The sequence below is a fragment of the Trachurus trachurus genome, assembly GCF_905171665.1.
Source record: "Trachurus trachurus genome assembly, chromosome: 15".
NCBI lineage: Eukaryota > Metazoa > Chordata > Actinopteri > Carangiformes > Carangidae > Trachurus > Trachurus trachurus.
This window is the reverse complement of record NC_139906.1, coordinates 10868688-10891589: the sequence shown is the minus strand read 5'-3', so window position 1 is coordinate 10891589 and position 22902 is coordinate 10868688. Positions and strand designations below refer to the sequence as shown.

The following is a 22902-nucleotide window of genomic DNA, read 5'->3' as shown; positions in this document are numbered from 1 at the left end:
GGTTAAACAAATGCCAAATACGATCTCCCCAACAAGAGATAACCAGTCGCTCATGAAGCAGGTCATTCCTCCAGGCCGGTGACCCTCTCCACATCTCTCCGGCTGCTGCAGGGTTCATGCATCAGCACAGCCCAGGCACACACACACTCACACACACACACACACACACCACACACACTCACACCTGTCAGTAATACAGCAATATGCCAGCAGTACCATATGAGGGAGCCTGGCAGGTTCATATTGTGTCGAGATTGCATGCTGTAAGCGAATTTGCAAGCATAGGCGGCGGCGGACAGAGCGGCTTTTCCAGGAAATTTGTGAAACCATAGGTGTGAGAGTGAACTGTTGTGTTGTGTTGTGTTTGTGCACAAGCTGATAATGTGGCTCTAAATGCCCAGTTCTCCCCTCACACCACCTCAAACAGGGACACACTTTTTTTAAGGGAGGAGGCGCTGCACATCGCTGTTCCTGTAGTTATACTAATAATAGACACGCTATGACTTTGTACACCTGGCGTTAGAGGTGATGCATACCGTTTCATTGCATCGAATGTGTCTTTGATCCCAGTTTTGCAATCGCTCTCGGGCCTTGAAGTTACTTTGAAGCCAGATGAGATCTAAAAAAAAGAAAAGAAAAAAAAAAGCTGTATTGTTCATGAGTGTATAAGGTGTAAGTGCGGTGGCAGTCGGAGCAGACGGGGTGGGACGGAGCCGTGTGGGAAGCGCTGAGCTGTGACTGCTGCTGCGCTGGCCTTTCCCTCTCCAGCCACCGAGAAGCAGCTGAAAATAATGCTGAATCAATACAAAGCAATAATATCCACACACTGCAGTGAATATCAGGCTGACAGAGGAGGGGAAGGTGTAAGAGGGAGAGGAGAAGGAGGGAGGGGCTGGGTGATGGGGCATGTGTGTCTAAGTGTGTGTGTGAGAGAGAGAGAGAGTGAGAAAGATCAGCTGAAGCTGAGCAAGTTTCCATTCAGGGGAATAATTTTAGCTGAGCCTCGGTGTTTGGGCTGCTTGGAGGGCAATTAGCTTCATTGTATTAACTCAGCAAACATGGCCATTCTCTCCGCATGATGAATGAGGCTGTTTGTGGGCTCGCTGAAGTGTGTGTTTGTTCCCCAGAGGCGTCTTTGTTTCCACCTTTAATCATTAGTCAATGTGCTACAGAAATATAATTCACGGGGAAGAATGTACAGTGTACAAACTGGAACAGCACTTATGTTTTGCTCCTCTCTCAGAAGGATCACTTCTGATTTGTCTCAGCGGGTCAAAGTAGAGTAGAGCAGGAAATAATAAAAAAAAAGAAAAAGAAAGTCTCCAGGCTGGTAAGGAAAGGAAGGAAACAATATTTCAGGATATAATTGCTTTAAATTAAGTGGATATTCTTGGCTGCCTTGGTGTTATTTGGGTTAAAGACTGCGAATATCCACAAGCATTCAGCTCTCGTTTTTTAAATTATACACATTATCCCTTTACAGCCCTAATGGTGAAATCATATGAAATGGTTTCCTAGGAGATGTTATTGTGAAAGATGGAGCCAGCAGCATAATTATTATATTTATGCTGTCCAGGAGAAGGCGGTAATCACTGGTAGTAATGGAGTTACCATAGCCGGGAATTGAACGGGAGATAACCTGAGCTAATTGTCATTTTCAACGTTACTGTTTTTTAGTCACAGAGTGCTCGTTCATTAGTGTGCAAGAGGAAAAAAAAAAGAAAAAAAAAATCAATGTAGAAATGTCCAAGCCAAGGTCTGCCCACCGCCGCAGCTATGGGGAAGCTTTAATGATATTTATTTAAACGGTTTCCCGAGATTAGCTGTCAGGGCCCAGCGCTCTGAATTAAAAATGAGGTCATGAAAAAGATGGCATCAATAACCTTGAAATAGACTGCCTTTTGCTTCTGTGCTGTGCCATTTTCTCTGTGCTCTCCCCTCTCTCTCTCTCTCTCTCTCTCTCTCTCTCCCTTCTTTGCACTTCATGCTGTTTCTTTCATTATACAGGTCAGCGCCTTTTAACAGCTCCTACATATTTAATCTTCCTGGTTTCCTACGTGATCTCTTGTTACAGAAACATCACATTTCACAATCTCTGTTCATTTTTGCCTCTTACAGATTTTTAATACCTCACCATGCCTTGGCACTCTAATGTAATTGCACAACGGGATTGGTATTGGGGAAGGGGGGGTTGGATGTGTGTGTGGGGGGGGGGGGGGGGGGGGGTGGTATCCATGGCAACAGAGAAGCAATTTAGAATAATTTGCTATTTAAAAACTCTGAGGTTTTGGGCAATAGCGGAGAGAGCGCAGATGAGGTTTTTCTCTTTTTTTTTGGGAGATTAAATCATTTCATCTTAAAAAGTATTAGATGTTTGCCAGATGTACTGTACACAGAGTCGAAAGGCCTGTGAAATATTCCTTGGCTCAGATCATGCAGATACGTACGTACGTGTTTCTTTTAAGACAGATGCACGCCTGTTCCAATTTTAGTCGACTAGATGTTTTATTGATTCAGCCTTTATTCATTCCTCCTGGTATCGATGCATTCACTAAAGCTGCTCTCCAGATATATAAAAATACATTTGTTGCCCATAATTATTAGGGAACCTTGAGCCTGTCCTCACACTGAGAATTATAATAGGATCGAGTTTGGAGGAGAGAAGGCACGAGAGATTGTTGTTGTGTTTTTTGTTTTTTTGTTTTTTTAATTTTATTCTGCTGGATGCTCAGTATTTTGCACTTGTCAGCATCTCTCTGCATTGTCCTTGCTGTATTGCAGATATGTGAAATGTAAGCGCATTACGTTTTTTAGCTTGTCTCGTCTAATACTGTGGCTCAAACACAGATTTCAATTATTTTGCTCCCTTGTTCTAAAGCAGAGGGTATCACTGGATTGCAATAGGAGGTGGCGGGAAGGGGAGGGGGGGGGGGGGGGGGGGGAGTGGCGTTGGGGGGAGTATCACCTCCATGCCCCCCCTCCCCCCTCTGTTTTTTTTTTTTTTGTCCCCAAAGAGCCAGGGGAGACAGAGAAATTACAAAAACAGTGACAGGCTTTAATAAACAAGTGAGAAATAATTCAAACTATAAAGACAAAGTGGAGAGGAAGAAATGAGGCAGGGAGAAGTTGTGGTATTTAGACCATGATTGTATAATTTCTGTCAGCATTCCTTAACACTATAAACAATGTCTCAACATGTTGTCCGCATCAAAGGCGCAGCCAAATTCTTTGTATATCCGTGACTCCTCTACTGAATCTGGACCTCAGCTTCAGTGGGAGTGCAGCCAAAGAGCTGCATGTTCTTTACACTAAAATAGCAGGCAGCTATTTTAACCTCTGAGAGCTAGATGGCTTCCCCAAGACAAAATGCTTCATTGAGCATTCACTTAGGAAAATCTCTCTTCTTTTTTTTTCTCTCTTTCTCTCTCTCTTTCTCTTTGCAGCAATCTAACAAATCACAATATTGGGTTAATGCGTGGCTTTTAATCACAAGGTCCAAGGTTTCTCTCCTCGGTGGCAATGAAAAATCACAAATTACAGCACCGACGTGTGACAGGCAATCAACTGTACGAGGATCTATTCAAGTCTACTGAGATTAATAACTAGTTCAGTGTAGTAGCAAATTAAATTAATCACATTCTCGCAGAGATTTTCAGTCCACTTCAAGGCAGCAAAGAGGGGAACATGTGCCATATATATTTGAGTATTAATACTTGAGTGACTGAGAGACGTGAGAGTTCCCTTTGTGAGGAATAATACACGTTTATTTTAAACAGTTAGCGCTCTTGGCTCACACCTGCTATGGCGAACATTTACCACAGGCTGCAGCAGCGGCAGCTAATGAGAGCAAACCCAGGGGGAACAGTAGAGGTCATTTTAAATCTGGTATTTTCAGACTTGACAAAGGACTTAAGTTTTTCATACATTCCTGCGCTGCACTCCTGTTTTAACTGCATGAATGGGGGTCACCTCAAGTGGTTTGGCTTCTAGACAAAAGAGGGGCTTTGAGGCATGAATCCAAAGCAGAGGGACCGGCTACAATGTCTATTTATCCCTCTGCTGGCATCTTGTCTCCTCTCTTTTCCTCCAACATTTCTCCCTCTCTCTCTCTCTCTGCAGCAGTTATTGTTTTCTCATTGTGCTGATGATGCTTAATCATTACACTTAGATGTGATAAAGATTTGATTTTATCTTTTTTTATTGTATTCCCTTTTCCTCACAGGCTTGTAAAAGTCATTTTCTTTCTTCCAAATCTTTCTACAGCCCCCGGGGCTTGTCCACCAGCTCTTTAAATAGTTTCTTTTCCTTTTTTTTTTTTTTTTTTTTTACACATGAAGCAGCTCTTGTGATCTTAACACAACACCAGCTAAAATTAATTTCAGCACGGACGGGAGGGAAATTGTTGAAATGGAACAGCCTGCAGGCTTTTTCCACTTATTTGGTGACTTAGGCATTTCTTGGATTTGAGCACTCTGCTTGTTCCTGTAACACAAAACTCAGATGAGAGCAGCACATTGCTGGTAAAGTCACCTTGTTTTTGCCAAGTTGTCTTTTTTTGGGAGGAGGGGAGGTAGTAGAAGTGCTTTGTGTGCAATCTGTTATTTCAAAGGCAAAGACATGCTCAGCTGACATTTGTGGTTTGATGAATTACACCGGTATCAGTCAGATATCAGATAAAACACATGTTACATGTATCAACCATCATTTCTTAAGCTCAATTACACCAGGCCTCTTCTATCTCTCCTTATTCAACCTTTAATCTCCTCACTGCATATTTTAGTTGCTTGTTATCAACATGGAAAACGGCTGCTTAAACAAAAGCCAGGTGATAAATTGGCATGAGAGGAAGTTAAGTATTTATTGACCTCATAAAAATGTTGCCTCTCCTGCCTTAATGAATTTTTTTTCCCCCTGTAATCTCTCAGTGCAGCACACGCCCCCTAGTGGCTCAGATCATTAACTACAGCTGGCTTCCCTTCAACTAATGCAGTGTGTGCCAAACTCAACCCCTTCCTTTGAGGAAATTGCTACTTATATAAGTGGTATTGTATTATGAGTGCTATATTACATGATCATGACTAAGTTTTTTTTTTTTTTTTTTTATAACCAGAGAGTTAAATATGGATGAATGAATGACAGCCCTGTGAGCCTGAACCTAAACTGTCTTGCTGCTTATTCAGCCATCTGCGTAGATTTACATAAAACTGTAAAAGAAAAAAAAAGAAAGAAGGTGTGTGGTGAAGAGAGAATTAATCATTCCATTTAACGGGCTGCAGTTTTCGTAAGTCATCTTGTATTCATTAAGAATAACAAAGCAAGTAATTGTGACAATGTCGGGAACTTCCTAAAAGTGGATTTCTTTTTTCTTTTTTGTAGTTTCCCTTCTAACGCAGCATCTTAGCTCTTTGCATTTGGAACTATTTAAGGCTCCAGTAATTTCCCGGGCTCAGCTCTTACATTATCCCGGGCCTGTGACTCTCCCCCGTCCCACCCCCACCCCATATTGACATTCCATAAAGTTGACCCTGGCCGAGGCAGCCATCGCTTTCCCACAGATCACTGTGATAGTGCTCAGTCCCTGGTATAACTGCATTAATGTGCCACTTTTTCAAGCCTCCCTGTGCTTTGATCACCATGTTAGTACAGCTGGACATTTGCACATTTACATGTTGAATACACATTTATTAGCCAGATGAAATCAAATCCACCTTCTCCTTCTTCTTCCTTTTCTTTTTTTAACAACATTGAAACAGTTATTCTGCCTCTCTGCCTCTCTTCTCTGCTGTAATTCCTAATTATTCCGAGGTCCTAAATTTAGAAAAGCCTGAGAACCACTTCCCCATTTGTAATAAATACCACGGCTGCTGTTTTAAAGTTTAACAGACTTCATGTTTTTTGTCTCCGTTTTCTAGGATTCCTCATCCCCTCATTCAGAATCATTGCTTCTCTTCATTAACATGTCATTATCCCCTCTTTCGCTCCATCTCTCCCTCTGTTTCTTTTTCCTTTTGCTCTCTTTCCCTCCCCTCTTCTCTTTCACAACCCCTTTGCTCTCCGTCTTTCCAATAAGTCACATTTAATAGTACATTTCCTTTCTTGGCCTGGGGCCTGGTGCCAGACCAGCTGTATGAAATGTAGTTTCACCGCTTTCCCTGCCAGCACTTTTGTTCAGAGGAAAAATAACAAAAAAATCCCACAGAGCCTCTTGAACTCTCAGAGGCTTTTTTTTCTTCCTTTTGAAGAGGAGGCGAAACAGCTCTTGATTCATTGTTTGTTTTACCGCCATGTCCCTTAAAAGGAATAGTGCAACCGTCTCTTGTCGTTTCACGAGGAGACCTGATTTTTTTCTCATGACTGAGAAAGTCATGTTTCTGTCTGGCTTTTATGGATTGTTATTGTAAAAAACCTGACAGTGGAGCTGGATAGATTTTCAGAGGAGCTTATTGAAGTCAGAGTGTTGTAGTGTTTCAGTTGTCTTGGTTTCCTCTTCCACAACGTTTCTTATTTCTGGTCTAATGCCAATTTCCATTTTCTTTTCTGAGCAATAAAAGTCTAAAAGTTTCCCTCGCTGGTTTCTTCGTGTCATTATTTTACACATGGGTATTGTTATGTTATCCAGATCTTAATGTTCCCATTAGTTATGACATCAGATACGGAAAATTGACTTGGGAAATTTTCAGGAGAGAAATAACAGCAGTCAAAAATAGTTGAACGGATTTTTTTCTCCCTCTGTCACCTAGTATGGACTTAATTAAGCTGAGGCATGTGCAGCTATTCTGCTTTTAATCATGTCAAACTGTACAAACTTAAGCTGTTACTGTTACCATCTGAAACATTTTTATCTCTGCGATTATTCAGATTAGTGTATGAAATTAAATGTCATGAGCAGTGAGGTTCCTTTAAACAGTTTGATTTCACTTTCTTCAGACATTTTTACTCCTTTTTACTCCCAGATATATTAGCTTTATACACCCACACACACAGACACACACAGACACACACACATTCTTCTCTCTCAAGGTTAAACTAATACCTAATGTGATCTGTCTCAGCAGGAGATAACTGGTTTTTCACATTCCCTCTCTCTCTCTCTCTCTCTCTCTCTCTCTCTCTCTCTCTCTTACACACACACACACATATACGCACACACACATTCCCTGGCAGCCATCTGAACCTGGATTTCCCCTAACCTAGTTTAATTACAATAGGATTGTTAGTGCTTGCCAGGTATTTAAACAAGGAGGGTTTAAAGCAGTGTATTTGATACACTGCATGCCTGTGGCAAAGCTGCAGCTCCTTCTGTTTTTGGTATTAACAAGCAAAATACTTGAGTGGTTTATTGTAGCCTGCTGTAATGTTCACTTCTTTCTGGTGTGGGGGGCTCTGACAAAGCAGCAAGGTGGTTCTCTTCAAAAAATATGTCTCCTGCTCCACATATTTGTGTGCGTGATGAAGCAAAAAAGAAAAAAAAAGAAAAAGATAAACGCTTGTTCCTCTGTAAAGCGTGACGTGACATAACACGATCCAACCGTAGACTCATCTGCATTCCTGTGTCTGCATTCTTGTCCCCCCTCCCCTCCATAGGCTCCTCCTCCCGTACGAGAGGCACATTAAAGGTGAGCAGGACAAACCCCTCCCCTTGGCCAAACCCAGGAAGCAGGACGGCGTCCAAGAGAAGGCCTCAGGGCCCAAAGCCAAAGGAGCCGGGGCCAAGAAATTGAAAGCCCCCAACAACAACAACAGTCCCAAGCTGGGGAGCAAAAAGGACAGAGGGGAGGTGGTGAAAGGCCAAGAACAATCACAGGTCAGTTGCAGACGGCTCCCAACTGCTGCCTCATCAGGATTCAATTATGCTCTAAATTCACTTTTGTATTGTGCTTCCTCAGCGTCTCGAATTCCCATTGTCTCTGAAATAATAAGTTGACAATAGGTGCGTTTCCATTACGCCTAGAAATGGGCAAAACCTAAATGTCACAATTAAAAACTGGTAATGGAAACGCCTACATTTCGAAAAACCTCTCATATCGCTAAAACATTTGGTGGTTTTTGAGACGTATCAATATAAGAGTCAGTGTATCGCAAAAGTGTTATGGAAACACTTATTTCGGTTCGAGAACATCACACAGCTCATTGAACTTAAAGCAGAGGTAAGCGATCCGGTCGTTTTGGCTAACTTCCTGTCAGCAGATGGAGTTAGCAGCCCCCCCCGCCCTCGTCCCTACGTCACCACATTCACGCGCATCCCTTGGCTGCACACACAGAGAGGACCGCCCCTTTATGCCGTTCTCTCTCCTCATTGGATAAAGGTTGTAGGATACAAGGAAAGTTTTCTCCTCGGCTTACAGCAGAGCAGAGTGACTGACAGACCCGTGTTTCAGACCTAACACGCTATATAAGTAGCCTCGTAAACCAGCCTCTCGCGGAAATGCATTTCATTTCATTTCTCGGGAGAGTCTGGCCTCATTCCCCCTGTAAGCGTTTGGGGTGGGCGGGAGCTGGGCGGGAGTAGTAGCGTTGACAGATAACCCCATTCAGCCAATCAGCAAGTTGGTGTAGTGACGGGGCTTTGCACCAGTCGGTCCCTGATTGGCCAACGTGCTGTGTCAATCACAGCGGTGACACTGATTGGCTCGGCCTTCTGAGGGTTTCAGGCCAAACGCTTACAACGGGGATGAGGCCAAACTCTCCCTCAGAAATGAAATGAATTGCATTTCCGGGAGCGGCTGGTTTACGAGGCTACTATATAAGTGATTGCTGTCGGAAGATATAATTATTTAAGACTTATACACAAACATTCCGCTTACTTCTGCTTTAACCCTTTGTCTTCTGTTAAAAACAATAAAAGCAACAGCTGTAGCGGCAGCCGAGATCACTGTCCCAACACCATGGAAAGGCAAGACGCTTACGTCCATCTTCCTCAAAGTGAAATCTCACGGGATGAGAATTTAAGAGAATTATGGGATATTGCGAGACTAGACTTTGCGAGAGTTACAGCTCATTCGCAAAACACCTTTCAATGGAAACACTTGCGAATAGCAATTGTGCTTTTTCGAAATTTCTGAAATATCGCTTTTATGTTGCGAAAACCTGTAATGGAAACCCAGCTAATGACTTTTTTTTTTCTACATGCAGGAATCAAAGGGGATCGAGGAGACTCATGAACTGTCCACAGCTGTAAAACAGGAGGTGGTATCTTTGAAAGACGAGCCCATCATCATCGAGGAGGAGGAGCTACACGTCACCCTGAAGAAAGAGGAGACCTTGGCGGTGGAGCCGCCACCGTCGTCTTCGCTGGGCCCCAAAGAGCCGGACTGCAGAGCGGCGGTACACACGGGGCCGCTCGGCCCGCAGCCCGAGTGGAGGCAAATCAGTGAGGCCCTCCAAGCCAAACTGACCTGTGAACAGCAAACGAACGAAGGGCATTTCATTCCTAAAAGCCCGTACCTGCCTCACCGCTGGGATCAGAGCAAACCCGCCGGACACGTGGCTCTGCCCGAGTCCTCGTCCAGGGTCAAAGACTCCATAGAGAGTCACGGCGGCCGAGTGGGGAAGGTGTTGCCGATGTGTAAGCAGGCGGACAGACAGTGTATAGACTTGAGCGTTGACTCCTTCCCCGAGAAAGAAGACTATGGGCTGGTTAAGAAAGAGTCTTCGCAAGCCCCCACACAGACGGCCGCCTACTGCAAAACCAGTCAGGGCGTCATGTCGCCACTCGCCAAAAAGAAGTTCGTCTCGCAGGTGTGTGAGTCCAACCCTTTCTCCTTCACCTCTCCCGCCCTTCAGCCGCCGCCGCCGCCGCTTTCCACAGCCGCCTCCTCCTCGCTCCCTGTCATATCAGTGTCCGAGAGGGAGAAGGAGAAGAGGAAGGGTGAGGAGGAGGTGGGAGCACAGAGGCACGGCGGCGTGTCGGAAAGCATCCAGGAGGTAGCGCCCATTTTCAGACCGTCGGTCATCCAGCACGCCCAGAGCAGCAAGCCTCACCAACAGGCCGCCACGGAGAGGAGCGGGGAGCTTCCCGAGTCTTACAGCGGCCGGTCGAGCCATCACCTTCAGCCTCAAGTCAACCCGCCGTGGCAGCCATATCTCCCCCGGAGCCACGGCGCGGACGGCGTGGAGAAGAGCGGGGAGAAGCTCCTCCAAGGCCCGGCGGCGGCGCAACCCCGGAGCTACCCGGGCGACTGCTACTCCTCGCCGCATCTCCACAGTCTGTACCGGCAAACGGAGAGCTGCCTGAGCCAGGAGCGCATGGTCGGCTTTCCCAACGGAGAGCGGCGGGAGCACTACGGCAGCCGGGAGCGCGAGGGCGGCGGCCAGGCCTTCATCTGCAGCGGCGGCGGTTTGGAGCCAGAGGGCTTGGCGTACAGATCTCACTACAGTGACAGGACTGAGAGCAGAGAGGCCGATGACGAGCCCAGAGACTTCACTATTTCTAAACCGCTCTCTCAGAGGGTGTCGTCCTTCTCCAAGCCGCCCTTCTGCAGCCTCCCGTATCCCATCATGCACCAGGGTTTGGATTCCCACCCTAAAGCGTGCAGAGTTCCTCCCATGACCATCTCGCCTCCCAAACAGAGCTCGATGGAGTCGTCGCAGTCGTTCCCCAGCCCCAAACCCTCGAGCGACTCGCCCCTCACCATCCCCATCCGGCCCAGCAAGCGCAGCCTGGCGGAGCCCGACGGCGAGGACGCGCCCGAGAGGAAAGTCCGCGTGGTGACGCCCATCCACCCGGCCGGCTCCATCCGGCGCAGCGACCCGGAGGAGCTGAAACCGGCCGAGCCCGCCCACGCCGTTCACCTCAACAACCACCTCCCCGAGGGCCACCCGACCACCGCCTTCCCCCCGCCGCCGCCGCACCTCTACACCGGCATGTTCCCGCCGGGCAGCCTGGTGACGGCCGGCGGCCCCGACGGGCTGGGGCAGCACCCGGGGCTGCAGTACCTGAAGAGCCAGTCGGCGGTCTCGCCCCTCATGCCGTCGCTGGCCTTCCACCCCATGATGCTCCACCGGCAGCTGCTGGCGGCGTCCGGCCCGAGCCCGCACCACTTCTACCGCCACCCGGGCGGCGCGGCGCTGTACGGCGACCTGCTGCACCACCTGTACCCGCTCTCCACGCTGCCGCCGCCGCAGCTGTCCTCGGTACACCCCAGCACCAGACTGTGAGGGAGCGCGAGGGGGGAGGGGCCGGTTTGTTCCTCCTCCTCCCTCCCCCCTCCCCCCTTCTTTCTCTCTCTCTCTCTCTCTCTCTCTCCACATCCGCAGAAAACTTTTTCAGCTTGTCTCTGTCTCTCTGTCTCTCTTTTGCTCGGGGATTGTGGCTCAGTCGAAGGAAAACACTGATTATTAAACTTTGGCTGATTACAAACTGATAAACTCGTCAGTCGGGCAGACTGAAAATTCCATTTTTCTTTTTTTTATTTGTGTATGCATTTGTTTATATACTTTGCACTGTTCTTTATTTTTTATCACCACTTACTGTATCTTTTTTTTTGTTGTTTTTGTTGTTGTTTTTAATGTTTGTCGTTGTATCCTTATTTGCACAATGCTCATGTATGTGTATGTGCTCAGTCACGAATCAGTTTGTCGCTCTCAGTCACCATGAGTCAGGTTGTTGCTCTGGATGTGTGAAAAAAGGTGGAAGGGCAACAGAGAAAAGCCATTTGTTTACTGCGTCTGAGGGCTAAACTTTGTTGCTTCAAAACACTACAACAAGTAACAACGTAAATGCAATTCTTTATATTAAGTAAGAGGTGCGTTCACCGTGGCAAACGATGCTCAGCAGTTGTTTAGCGCGTTATTATTATTATTATTATTGTTATTATTATTATTATTATTATTACACTCTTAGGCAGCAGGTTGTGGTGATGTGTCTGTTTAACGTGTGTCTCCATGTTCAAGCAGGACTCCTTGGAAACAGACACAAACACTCACTGCGTCACACGAAATAGTCTCATCGTAACATTCAGAGGTGCTGTGTGTATGACAGATGTACTGTAGACTCACTTTTTACTCACTTCAGGTTATTTGTTGTGCGTTTTCAGTTCAGATGCGGCAAAAAGCAGTCGTCACGTTGGATCTGTTGACAAATCACCACTTCTAAATTGAAAGTAATTTGACCCCAAACCCCCCACTCCCCCTCATCCTTCTTATCCTTGTGATGAGTAGACTGTAGCAGCTTGTTTTTTGTGTCTGTAGGACCAGCGTCATGAAACAGCAACGTCTGCTGTGGAGTGCTCACCACAAGAAATCAGCATTTCATTTCATTTTTTTTATTTTTTATTCTTGACTTGAAATCTTTTTTTATTTTTTATTTTTTATTTTGGTGAACAAGCTCTTTAATTACAATACGCTGAAAAAAAAAGACTCACTGTATGATTTAACAGGAATGTTGTCACTTAGGATATTATTGCTTTGCAAATATCTGTGCCTTTCGCGGTCTTGGATTAGAGTTAGCACTACAGTTGTTAAGGTTTATCTTCTGTAGCAGGGTAGGAATATTAATATTACTGTCACTTCTTGTCTGAAACGCAGCACACAGACATTCATACAAATACAGAAAAACAACAACAACAACATACATGGCACACTATTGACACCAGACTTGATTGGTATTAGGCACAAAATGTAAAGCGTTTGTGCTTAAAATAACGTACTTTTACTCGGCTTAACTGTGTCGAGCAGTCGGTTTATAGAGGAACCTCAAAAAAGATTTACAGATAGTTGATATTGACACAGGTCTGGCATCCGCAGGGCATGTGTGCTGCTGCTGTATGTGTTTTCTAGCAGTGATGAAAAGGTACCAGACTCCATAAAGTATGCTTACCATGCTCCATAGCCCGAGGTAGCGAGACGACACCTGCTCTGGCTTTTTCTTTTTTACAACCACTATAATTGCAATCCAGGATAGTCGAAATACACAGTGAACATGTCTGGTGTTTCAAAAGAAGAAGTAGAAGACGAAGAAGAAAAAAAGCTGTAAATGTCTAAATGTGTAAAGTTTTACTGAATACTTAGATAAAGACATTCATTTCTGATTAAGTACTGTACATTGCTGTGTGTAGGTAAAACTGGCATTAGTGCTGGCTCCTGTACAGAACATTCATACGGGATCAATTCACGACAACCTCCCCCCACCCCCCACTTCTCTCTTGTCTTATTTCCTGTGTAAATAGCACTGTAGATAGTACCGCGTGGTTGTTATCATATAAACTGTTATAATCTGTAAATAGTATTAAAAAAAAACAGTATAAAAGTCGGTTACACAATCTAGCTGTGTCCTTGTTTGCTCTGTTTCAAGGTCACCACGATCATGTTAGATTTAAACAAACACTACAATTTAAGAATTAGGATACTCTTTTTTTTATTTGTTGTCGTTTCACTTTTTTTTTTTTTCACGTTGTTTCCATTAATGTGCATCCTGAAAGTGTTTTTGATACAGTAGCCATCTGTTTACCAATCACCCAGCTGGCGAGCGAGACAAAAAAATAAAGACATTTTGTATATGACCTCCTGTATATTTAATTAAAATATTTTACTATCTATACGTTTCCTCGAATGTGTTTTTTAATGGAGCTGCAGATAAAAAGCGAGGGCTGAATAAACTGATATTTAATGCCAGTGTACTGAGGCCAATGTAATGTTCTTCTTTCCTGAGTAAATGCAGTGTGAATGGGGTTTTATTATTGTAATACCATTATCTGGCTATGAGATTCCATCCGCCTTAATCTTCACAACAGGCTACTTCTGGGCTCAAAGCCAGTGTAGCCTCTCCAGTATTTGCTGCAGTCAGAAAAAAATTGTGCTAGTGCATGTATCTCTATGGGATGTGTGTTGGGCTGCAATAAAAGCTATGCTTTGACTTTTATTGCCACCCCCTGGTAAACCTTTACCATGAAAAATATTCAGTAATACTTCCAAGCTCAGCAAAAATAAAGCAGTCTCACCAGGGTAGAATGTAGGCCGTTTTATTGCAGATCAGCAATAATAAAAAATACAGTTTGCTTCCAAGACAACGGCGAAACTGAGAGGGAGGAGAAAATTGCACTTTTTGAGGAACAAGAATTACTACAGTATTTATTTTTTTTAACATTGCACTAGACACAAATTATAACTGCACGACAGACAAGACCAATATAAAGTATCGCTACTCACAAGTACATAACAGTTCCACTTAAAGTCTAAATAATTAATGTGCTGAGAGTAAAATTGAGTTGACATGAAAGTATTATACTATAAAGAAGTTAGTACAGAACATTTAATCAAACAACACGATAGAGAGAGAGAGAGAGAGAGAGAGAGAGAGAGAGAAAACCTACAAATTACTGCTGGTGCGGTTATGGGTGTCGTGTAATTCATTGAGACATTTTTAAAACGCATCATAAACGAATATAAATTTGGCTCATTAGTGAAGCTGAGATCAAAGTGAGGATGTTCACAATTTAAGTCATAAAGCAGTTCTGTTTTTTTTATTTATTCATTAGCATCTTAACCTGCAGTGTTTCTATTAAAATTCGTCACCACAGTTCATTTGCAACAATAATAAACAGGAATGTTAAGTTTTCTCTCTGGCTTTATCCAACTAATAGTGGCTGAGCTGCTGCAGGATGAGCTAGATAATTATTGTAATGATTTCAGCCATGATCACTGAGCCTGAGGTGTAACATCATCAGCTCATGCTGTGAGGTTTGACCTCACACGCCTCCCTTTTGTTTTTTTCCCCAGGTATGTTCAGTTCAACATCAAAGTGACTAACTTATTGGTAATACACACCGAGCGCAGGAAACATTTGAACACACTGCTAATATTGAGCTGCATCCGCTTTTGTACAATCCATTCTCAGTTCTTTCAAGGCTTAAACTAAATCCTCCTGTAATCCTCCTCCCCCCAAATCTACATCTCCCCCTCTTGATTAAACAGAATTTAGAGGTTGAGATGATAAAAAAAAAGACTGTAGCTTTCACCATGCTGCTTCATCTGGCCAGGCAATTTCAGGGAAAGTAGCTAAAACCTAATGCTTTGTACACTGTGGTTAATTACGAAGCCCATTCTTCAATATGTGATCATTAAGTGGTTGAAATATTTAGTAGTTGGCAGTATTGGATTTGTTAAAAAGAGAAAAAAAAGCACACAAACACAAGGGCATCTGTTATTTTAGCCACTCAAAAGACCCATTCATTCAATTATGTTTCACGACCCTTCTCACACTGCAGTGTTAAATTCTGTTGGACACCGTGTGTGTAGCCACTGAAAAGCAAAGCTCACCTCATTATTAAGACCTCTGGGAAATGGAGAAGTCACATTAGTGCCTTGCAATTGCTCCTAAAAATCCTGTTCCCTTAAAATCGTCTATAGTGGTCATAAAGTCGTCACAGTAAGTGGAATAAGTCAATAGTTCCAAAAGAAATGACTCCTCCGCCGTGGGCCAGTGGATCAATTCCAATTTGAGTGCTTTGGCAAAAGGCTCTTTCTTTCGCTCCATGTTCCAGTGGCAGAGCTGAGAAATAACAGTAAGCCTTTCCATTTTAGTGGGATTGATGACAGCCGGCCGCGGCTCAAGCCGACGTACAGCTTTCAATTTCACCTATGGGTTAGCTGCACATGAAGAAGAAGACGAAAAAAAAAGTTCAGAGATGGAGATTGGAGTTGGAGATGTATCAATACGATATTGATATTGTGATATGAGGTGTCAGCTGGGATTTGGGTTGTGATGATGGATGTCGTCGGGGGGCTGGTTGGGGTCTTTAAGAGGCCGCGCCACCCAGACATCTTTTGGATTCCTGTGAATCGTCTGACATTTTGGGAAATTCACTTATGCTGCTGAGAGGTAGATGAGAAGATTGATACCATATCTCATTTCTGTCTGCTGAGACATGGTTAGCTTACCTTAGCACATTGACTGAAACAGCTGGAGCAGCTCCGTCCAAAGGTAACAAAAACCTTCCTGCCAGCACGTCTAAAACTCACTAATAAACAAGTCGTATCTCCTCTGTTTAATCTGTACAATAACCAAAGTGTTAAAATTATAAAGTACAGTTTATAGAGGGGTTATGTGTGTAATAGTTTTTCTTGGCTGGGTGCAGTGGATCAGAGCGGGTTAGGGTCTCCTGGTGACGACAAAACTGGAAGTCACTGCTCTCGGTCTGGCACATAATCCGCCATAAAACTGTAACTTTATTATTTTCTGTTTGGATTCAACAAGTAAAGACATAAAGTGTTAATAAGTGACCTTTGGAGGAGCTGGTGGGAGGATGATGATGATGATGTTGTTTCCACTTGGCGTGCTGAACTACAGTAAGCTTCAGTTCATATTTAGTGTACAGAATAGATATGAGAGAGGTATTGATCTGCTCTTCTGACTCTCAGCATGTTTCCCAAATTGATGAACTATTCATTTAGAGTTTAGTTTAGTTAAAGAGCAAACAAGTCGGGCCCAAAAAGTCACAGTATTGTTATAGAGATGCAGTCAAATACTCTGTGATTTCTGACTTTGTCAACATTATGCAGAATAGCAAGTTATAGATCAACCGTTAGCTGTTACACTTGTTATTATTAGTGGTAATGTCGGGGCTAGTGGGTTAAGTCCAGTTCAAGGGTTAAAGTCACAAAGCTTTCAGGTTCATCCTCTCTCTGAACGACTTCCTCACTTTGTTCCTCGGTGCAGGAACGGGGCCGTAACTGGGTCTGACGAAGCCCGGTTCGGCCGTGGTTTCGGAGGCCGGGGTCGGCTGGTTCTGGTTCTCCAGCTGCTGCAGCGGGTAAGGGGTCTGGCCTGGTATGTCGAGGACCCCCAGCGGGGCGTTTTTACGGCTCAGGGCCGCGGCTCCTCCGGCGTTGTTGCGCTGGAGCTGCTGGATGATGGCGGAGAACTTGGCGTCCAAAGACGGTCGGCCGGTCTTGGACTTCGTGGGTGGGCGTGAGGCGGCGGCGGCATCGGAGTTCTCCTTCTCCTGGTACGACGGAGGAAGAGGATGATGAAGAGACACGGGGGGAGGAGACCTGGCAGGGCGGGCGGGGGGAGGAGCGTAGGGCTCCTTGTCAGCGGGAGGGGGCGGGGCTCGCCGCTTCTTGCTTTCGTTGGGCGTAGAGCTGCTGTTGGGGCTCGCGCACGGGGTGGAGGTTTTGCTCTGGGACAGAAGACTCTTCTGAATGACCACTGAATGGGATCCATCGAACAGAGTCGACCAATTAGGGGCTTCCTTCTCCTCTTCTGGACCAATCAGAAAGTGGCCATCTGTCTCCTCTATCTTGTTATGGATGATGTCAGTGATGCTCTCGAATTTGCTCGGTGAGTTAATACCTACAAGAAAAACAAGATGAGTAAATGCCAGAATGAAAAACATAATAATAAATGTCACTTTTCTGTCTGTTTCCAGGTTTGCTGCATCAAAAAATAATTAAAACATCACAATGACACATGAGCACATATTCTAATTATTATGTAAAAGGATTTTATGTACATGCATCACCGCTGAAATTAAAACTATTATGCACGGTTAATGGAATATATTCCTTTCAATTAGATGTTTTACGCACTCGAATCGTATCTCCTATAAATAGATTCATAAACAAAAACGCAAAACGAAAATCCAGGAAAAACATGCCACATGGAGCGAGCGGCGAATTATCAACCTCCATCTAACTCATTTCAGCCACTCGTTCCAATTACTCTACTCACTGAGGTCGTTGTAAACAGAGTCAGCCTGCTTGGTGAGGAAGAGTGATGGTTTCCGTGGTGATGTGACCTCGATCTTCATTAGCTGGTTGCAGCAGTGCAGCCACTGGCCTGGTTATAAACAAGAAGAGCCATGAGAGGCAAAAAAAAACAACAACTTGTGTAAGAGGAGCTTATGCATATGTGCACCCACTGCTTTAGTTTCACACTCTTTGTACTAACACATGCAAAGTCTGTCACAGTAACATACAAACAACTTCCTGCTGTAGTGTTTTTATGCATATGCACACACCCTTGTGCAGCATGTTTACACAGAAACACACTCACTCTGGTCGTAGAGGTGCTGGTGGAGCGCCTCCAGCCACTCCTCCAGCTCCTCCCTGGTGTCTGTGCTGAAGACAACGGTCTCACATCCCTCTGGTGAAGGGTTACTGATGGACACACTCCTGGATTTATGTCCTGCCGACTCCCTCTCCATCACTCGGATCCGAGTATCCTTTGGAAACGACACAAAACAAACTCATCATAAGTTGAAAATTAGCTTTACAGTCAAGAAATGACTCCACTAAGAAAGTACAACGCTGATGCTGCAGGAAAGAAATTAATTCAGCAGCAAAATGCCAAAGATGCAAACAAGATCTCAGCAAGTAATGTGGCATTTTGTGTTTTGGTTATTCTGCAAATGTTAGAGAGAAATACGATTTAAATCAATAATAATGAATAATGTTTTTATTTCATCCAAATTTCCATAAACCACACAGAAAAATAGAGCTAGTAATGCAGTTATGAAAATAATCATCATTCCTTTAAACTGATTTATCTACCAGGAGACAGGAATGTAGATGTACTTTCTTTCCCTATTGAATGTTTTGAAAGAAGGTAACAAAGGGAAATATCTTTTACATTTTTCAAATGAACCATGAACCTCTCTGTGATTCTCTAATGTGTGGTGTAGTTTAGTACATCGCTGCTGCAGTGAGGCATCTCAAAGTGCTGGTGATTTCAATAGAGCGACTGAGCAAGACAAGATACAAGTGAGCGAGTGAGGAATGTGAAGGTCTGTATTTTCAATGCTCTGTCACTCTCACCTTATCGACTGGTACTTTCTGGGTGGGCTGCACTTTGGCGTCAATTTCTTCTGGGGTGAAGTAACAGGATAAAAAGCCGGCGCTCAACACGCAGTAGAGGCTGCAGCAGCGGTTCAATCCCTCCACACTTTGCTGCAAAGAGCCAGCAAAGAAAGAAACAAAGGAAGTGAAGTATTTCACCTTGAAAAGCAGCTTCTGGGTTAATGCTAATGATAACAGAGGTCAACGCACCTTCTGGCTCAGGTATCCGGACATCATGCTCTGTGTCATACAGGCAGGCTGGGCCACCAACCGGCAGCAGAGGTTGCCGTACAGTGGAAGCCAAGACGACCACTCAGCTGTGGGGTTCAAGAGCAGCAGAGACAATAAAAGCCCAGAGTATGAGATTTGCATACATTAATCTTCATAATTTATAACATATACACAGAGATGACACAACGAGCCTTTAATAAAAACAGTGATTATTAATTCTGCTGACCTGACCACTGATGTATCATGATTCAAACTCACGCCGAAAGGTTTCCCCGAGTAACAAAATCTACCTGAGCATCAACTCTTTTTTTATCCCTTTAATCACTCACACATAGTAATAAAAGTAATCCAAGCTAAACTTCAATCATGGGTTATTTTGTTTAATTTCAGCTTTCAATTTTAATGGTGTGAAAATATTGTATTATTACCCCAGTGCCGAATCAAATCAGGAGCTAAAAAGCATAATCCCTTTATATCCCCAGATATTAAATTTCTCTGCCTTTGTCTCTTACCGTTTTGGAGGACAATGAGGGAGTGAGACTGAAAGCTGCCTTCAGCCTCAGGTAGACATAGGGTAGTGTAGGCCAGGAGGCTGTACTTGGCTCCACTGGTGCAGGCACACACACACACACAGACACACAAACAGAGTGTCATTATTTCTGCTGTACTGAAATACATTGATTCTTTTCATGGCCTCTCAGGCTTAATCCTAAAAGGTTCATGCACAACTCTAATCCCCAACAATAAAATGATAAAATGCATTGATACACATGGCTTAAACATTCCCATGTGCACATGTGAATATGTAGTATTGTTGCCTTTTTAAAATGATCTCCTCATTCAGAGAACTAATGATTCCAGTGTTTCTCCTGCTGTTATTTTGGTATGTATCATTCACAGATGTTCAGTTGAGTCTCAGACATAAATAGTACAGGTGGAAGCATTACAAGCGCGCACTATTTTGAATTAAAATAGCTGTGTGATGAATGCTAAACCCTTATTTCAGCCCTAACTCAATAAGATTTGTTTACCGCTGCGTTGTGCAAATCTGCAGCTGCACCCTTTGTTCTGGTAACAAGCCTTAAGCAAATCAGTGTCTAACTGCAAAGAACCTTAAATGGAGAGCAAAGAGTCTGTAAAGGGTTTTATGGGATGACTGAATACACATACGAGGGGATGGGGTTGTGCTGCAGGAAGGTGTCAGGGTCTGGGTTCTCCAGCAGAGGGCAGAGCTTCTTCCCGACAGTTTTACCAAAGGAGTTGCGGAGCTTCTTGGCCAGCTTCTTTGGCGTGTTCACCAAGGTGAGCTCTTCCTCCAGGGCACAGCTCCACAGCTCCACCCTCAGCTCAAACTCAGGAACTGCTTCTTTACTGTGGGAGGAAAGAGAAATTTCAATGGCACCATATACATTAATATTAATGGAAAATCATTAGACAGAAAAACACTGAAAAAACAACACCAGATACTTATAAATAATGCATTTGACTGCACAAATATTTCTATGCATGGGTATGTCAGTGTTTGTCGAAAAAGTCATAGTTTAACTCCACAATACAGACATATTTTGACATAGCAGCAGCAAGTGCAAGTGTATTATTCTGCATATATGATGTGTACAAAAGATACATACAAGATGGTGATTCCTTCAAAGCAGACGTCAGTGACTGATCTGTCCACCACCACCATCTCTGTGTCGAACACCTCAGAGCCCATCTGCAACAGGCAGAACAAGGCCACTCGACGAGAGCCTAATAAATAAAAGATAAATAAAGAATAAATACAAAAGGTGCACAAAATATACTAGTACAGTACACAGGGCTATCATATCCACAAAATAACACAAGACAGAGCTCCAGGCAGCATGAGTGATAGTGAAACAAGGACAAACTTACTCCCTCTGTTGTTAAAGTGGTCTGAATCCCTCCACATCAAAGGAATACGCAGCCCTACAACAGCAGAAAGGAGAAAAGTCTGGTCAGGAAACAACGCTGAAGAGTTCATTTCTAAAAATGATCATCATCTGTTTCGTAAAAAAAGTTCAGAATGATTGTGGACAAAGTGGGAAAAATCCTACCAGACACTGCAATTGTCCCACTACAGGGCACACGGTCATCTGAAACTGAATCTGGAAATCTGAAATAGAAGTTTGAATTTATCATTAAAATTAATCAACATGTACACAACAAGTATCAATATATCAACATTACTGCAACATAACTGTACTTATTACAATTCCATCTACATCTGTATATTTACATAGTCTCTGAGCACTGAAACTGAACACCAACGACTGAAGTTGAAAATGTTTATATCTTAGACACCTGAAAACAACAGTAGAGTAAGGAGATAGTTCCTTACCTGTTGATGGCTCCCATCATGTCCTGCTGCTCTTTTTTCTTCTGCAGCTCAGTGAAATAGGCCTTGATCCTGGTGTTACAGGTCAGCAGGTTCTTGGAGGCGTTTAGAATCTGTTCTCTCTTGCTGCAGGCGAGCAGCAGCTTATAGGCACCGTCTCGCATTCGTACCTCAAAGTCCAGCTTCTCTTGCAGGTTAGTGTTCTTCATGGACAAAAACAGGGACAGAAAAAAATTACAATCCATGCAAAAACACAGGCTGTTGCTTGCTATGATGTTTTGAAGAGAGTTAGTCCGTCAAACAATTTGCTACTGTGGAGGAAGATGAGATGGAGGTGATGATTTTGTTAAAGTGGAGTTAGATTGAAGTTGTTCTTAATTGTTGTTTTTGACAAAACAAAACAAAACAAAACAAAAATCTCCTTTGAGTACATTCATTTATGTTAAACATAGGGAAAGTTATTATTACAACAATGCAGAATGGAAATATACAGATGGCATAATGCAAAGAGGAAAATGCACTAGGGTTGGTCTAAACTAACAAATAAAGTGGCTTAAATGGAGTATGATGATGTATGATTCAGACTGTTTTAAAGCTAATTAAAATGTTAATCTTTAAATTTGATTTACAAATTGATTGTGTGTGGGGTGTGTTGTTTGTGTGTTCTTTTTAAATGTATTTTGTGTGTGTAAAGGTGGTGTTGAACCCTGTCAAAGATACATTTCTGTTACCCTTTGGTTTCAGACAAATAAAGTTTCTATTCTATTCTATTATTGACTGCTGTGTAAAATCCAAACGCAGATGTACAGTGTACATGTACGAAACATCATCATTCTCCATTATGCGCCATCCTGAAATATGCACCTGCAACTTCTTAGAAATCTGTCGTATGTACAACAGGTTCATGTCCTCTACTATCTGCAGAGTGTCATTCAGAAGACTTGGGCATCGTTTCATGCTTTTGGCCTGAAAGAACATTAGTTTTAAAGCGGTGTTAGAGCAAAAATAAAAGACAAAAAGCATTATTTCGTTACATGCTTAGCACAACACAATGCGGAGAAAAAACGGATCTTGTTTCGAGGGGGGGGGGGGACTAGATGAAAGGGGGCAACTCCCCTGTGGGACAACTGGACAGATCTAGCTTTATCGAGCAACTGAAAGCTAGTGTGTTAAGACAAACGTTAAAAAACACACACATTATTTACAAGTTATGTAAACAAAAGTTACCCAAAAAAAAGCTTTGTTACAGCGGCTAAATGAAGAAGAACCGTGTTAACTGTTATCCGCGTATTTACGTTAGTGTCGCTGAACTTTGAGCCCCACTGTCATTATGAATCATGGCAAACACAAAACTCAACACCACATCGCTATGCAATGCATCTCTTTTTTTTTTTGCTCATAAATACCTCGGTTTGCTGGAACAAGGTACTCTGTCGTATTTTCTTCCGTTTAATCTCCATAGCCACCGCGGAACCGGCCGACAACAGCGACCTGCAGCTCCCGTTTCGTTTGGAGGTTTGAACATCCCGCTGGTCGTCCAT

At 43.6% G+C, this 22902-nt stretch overlaps 2 protein-coding genes across 2 annotated transcripts in view; one reads left to right on the top strand and one right to left on the bottom strand.

Annotated features, from left to right (window-relative positions):
• arid5b (AT-rich interaction domain 5B) overlaps positions 1-11201 on the top strand; it is a gene marked incomplete at its 5' end in the record, with an annotated part of 76360 nt that extends 65159 nt beyond the window's left edge. The window contains 2 exons of the mRNA XM_083988713.1: positions 7585-7804; positions 9133-11201. Coding sequence (XP_083844839.1) covers positions 7585-7804; positions 9133-11157 — 2245 coding nt within the window. The 3' untranslated portion in view covers positions 11158-11201. The remainder of the gene's footprint in view (positions 1-7584; positions 7805-9132) is intronic.
• Positions 11202-16459: 5258 nt separating this feature from the next.
• rtkn2 (rhotekin 2) lies at positions 16460-22902 on the bottom strand (the record flags this gene model as incomplete). The annotated part of the gene is made up of 13 exons (XM_083988115.1): positions 16460-17290; positions 17669-17776; positions 17993-18161; positions 18754-18885; positions 18985-19091; positions 19518-19612; positions 20176-20376; positions 20637-20754; positions 20899-20952; positions 21081-21139; positions 21365-21564; positions 22226-22327; positions 22768-22902. The coding sequence occupies 13 exons, from the start codon at positions 22900-22902 to the stop codon at positions 16593-16595; spliced, it is 2178 nt and encodes a 725-aa protein (XP_083844241.1). The 3' UTR covers positions 16460-16592.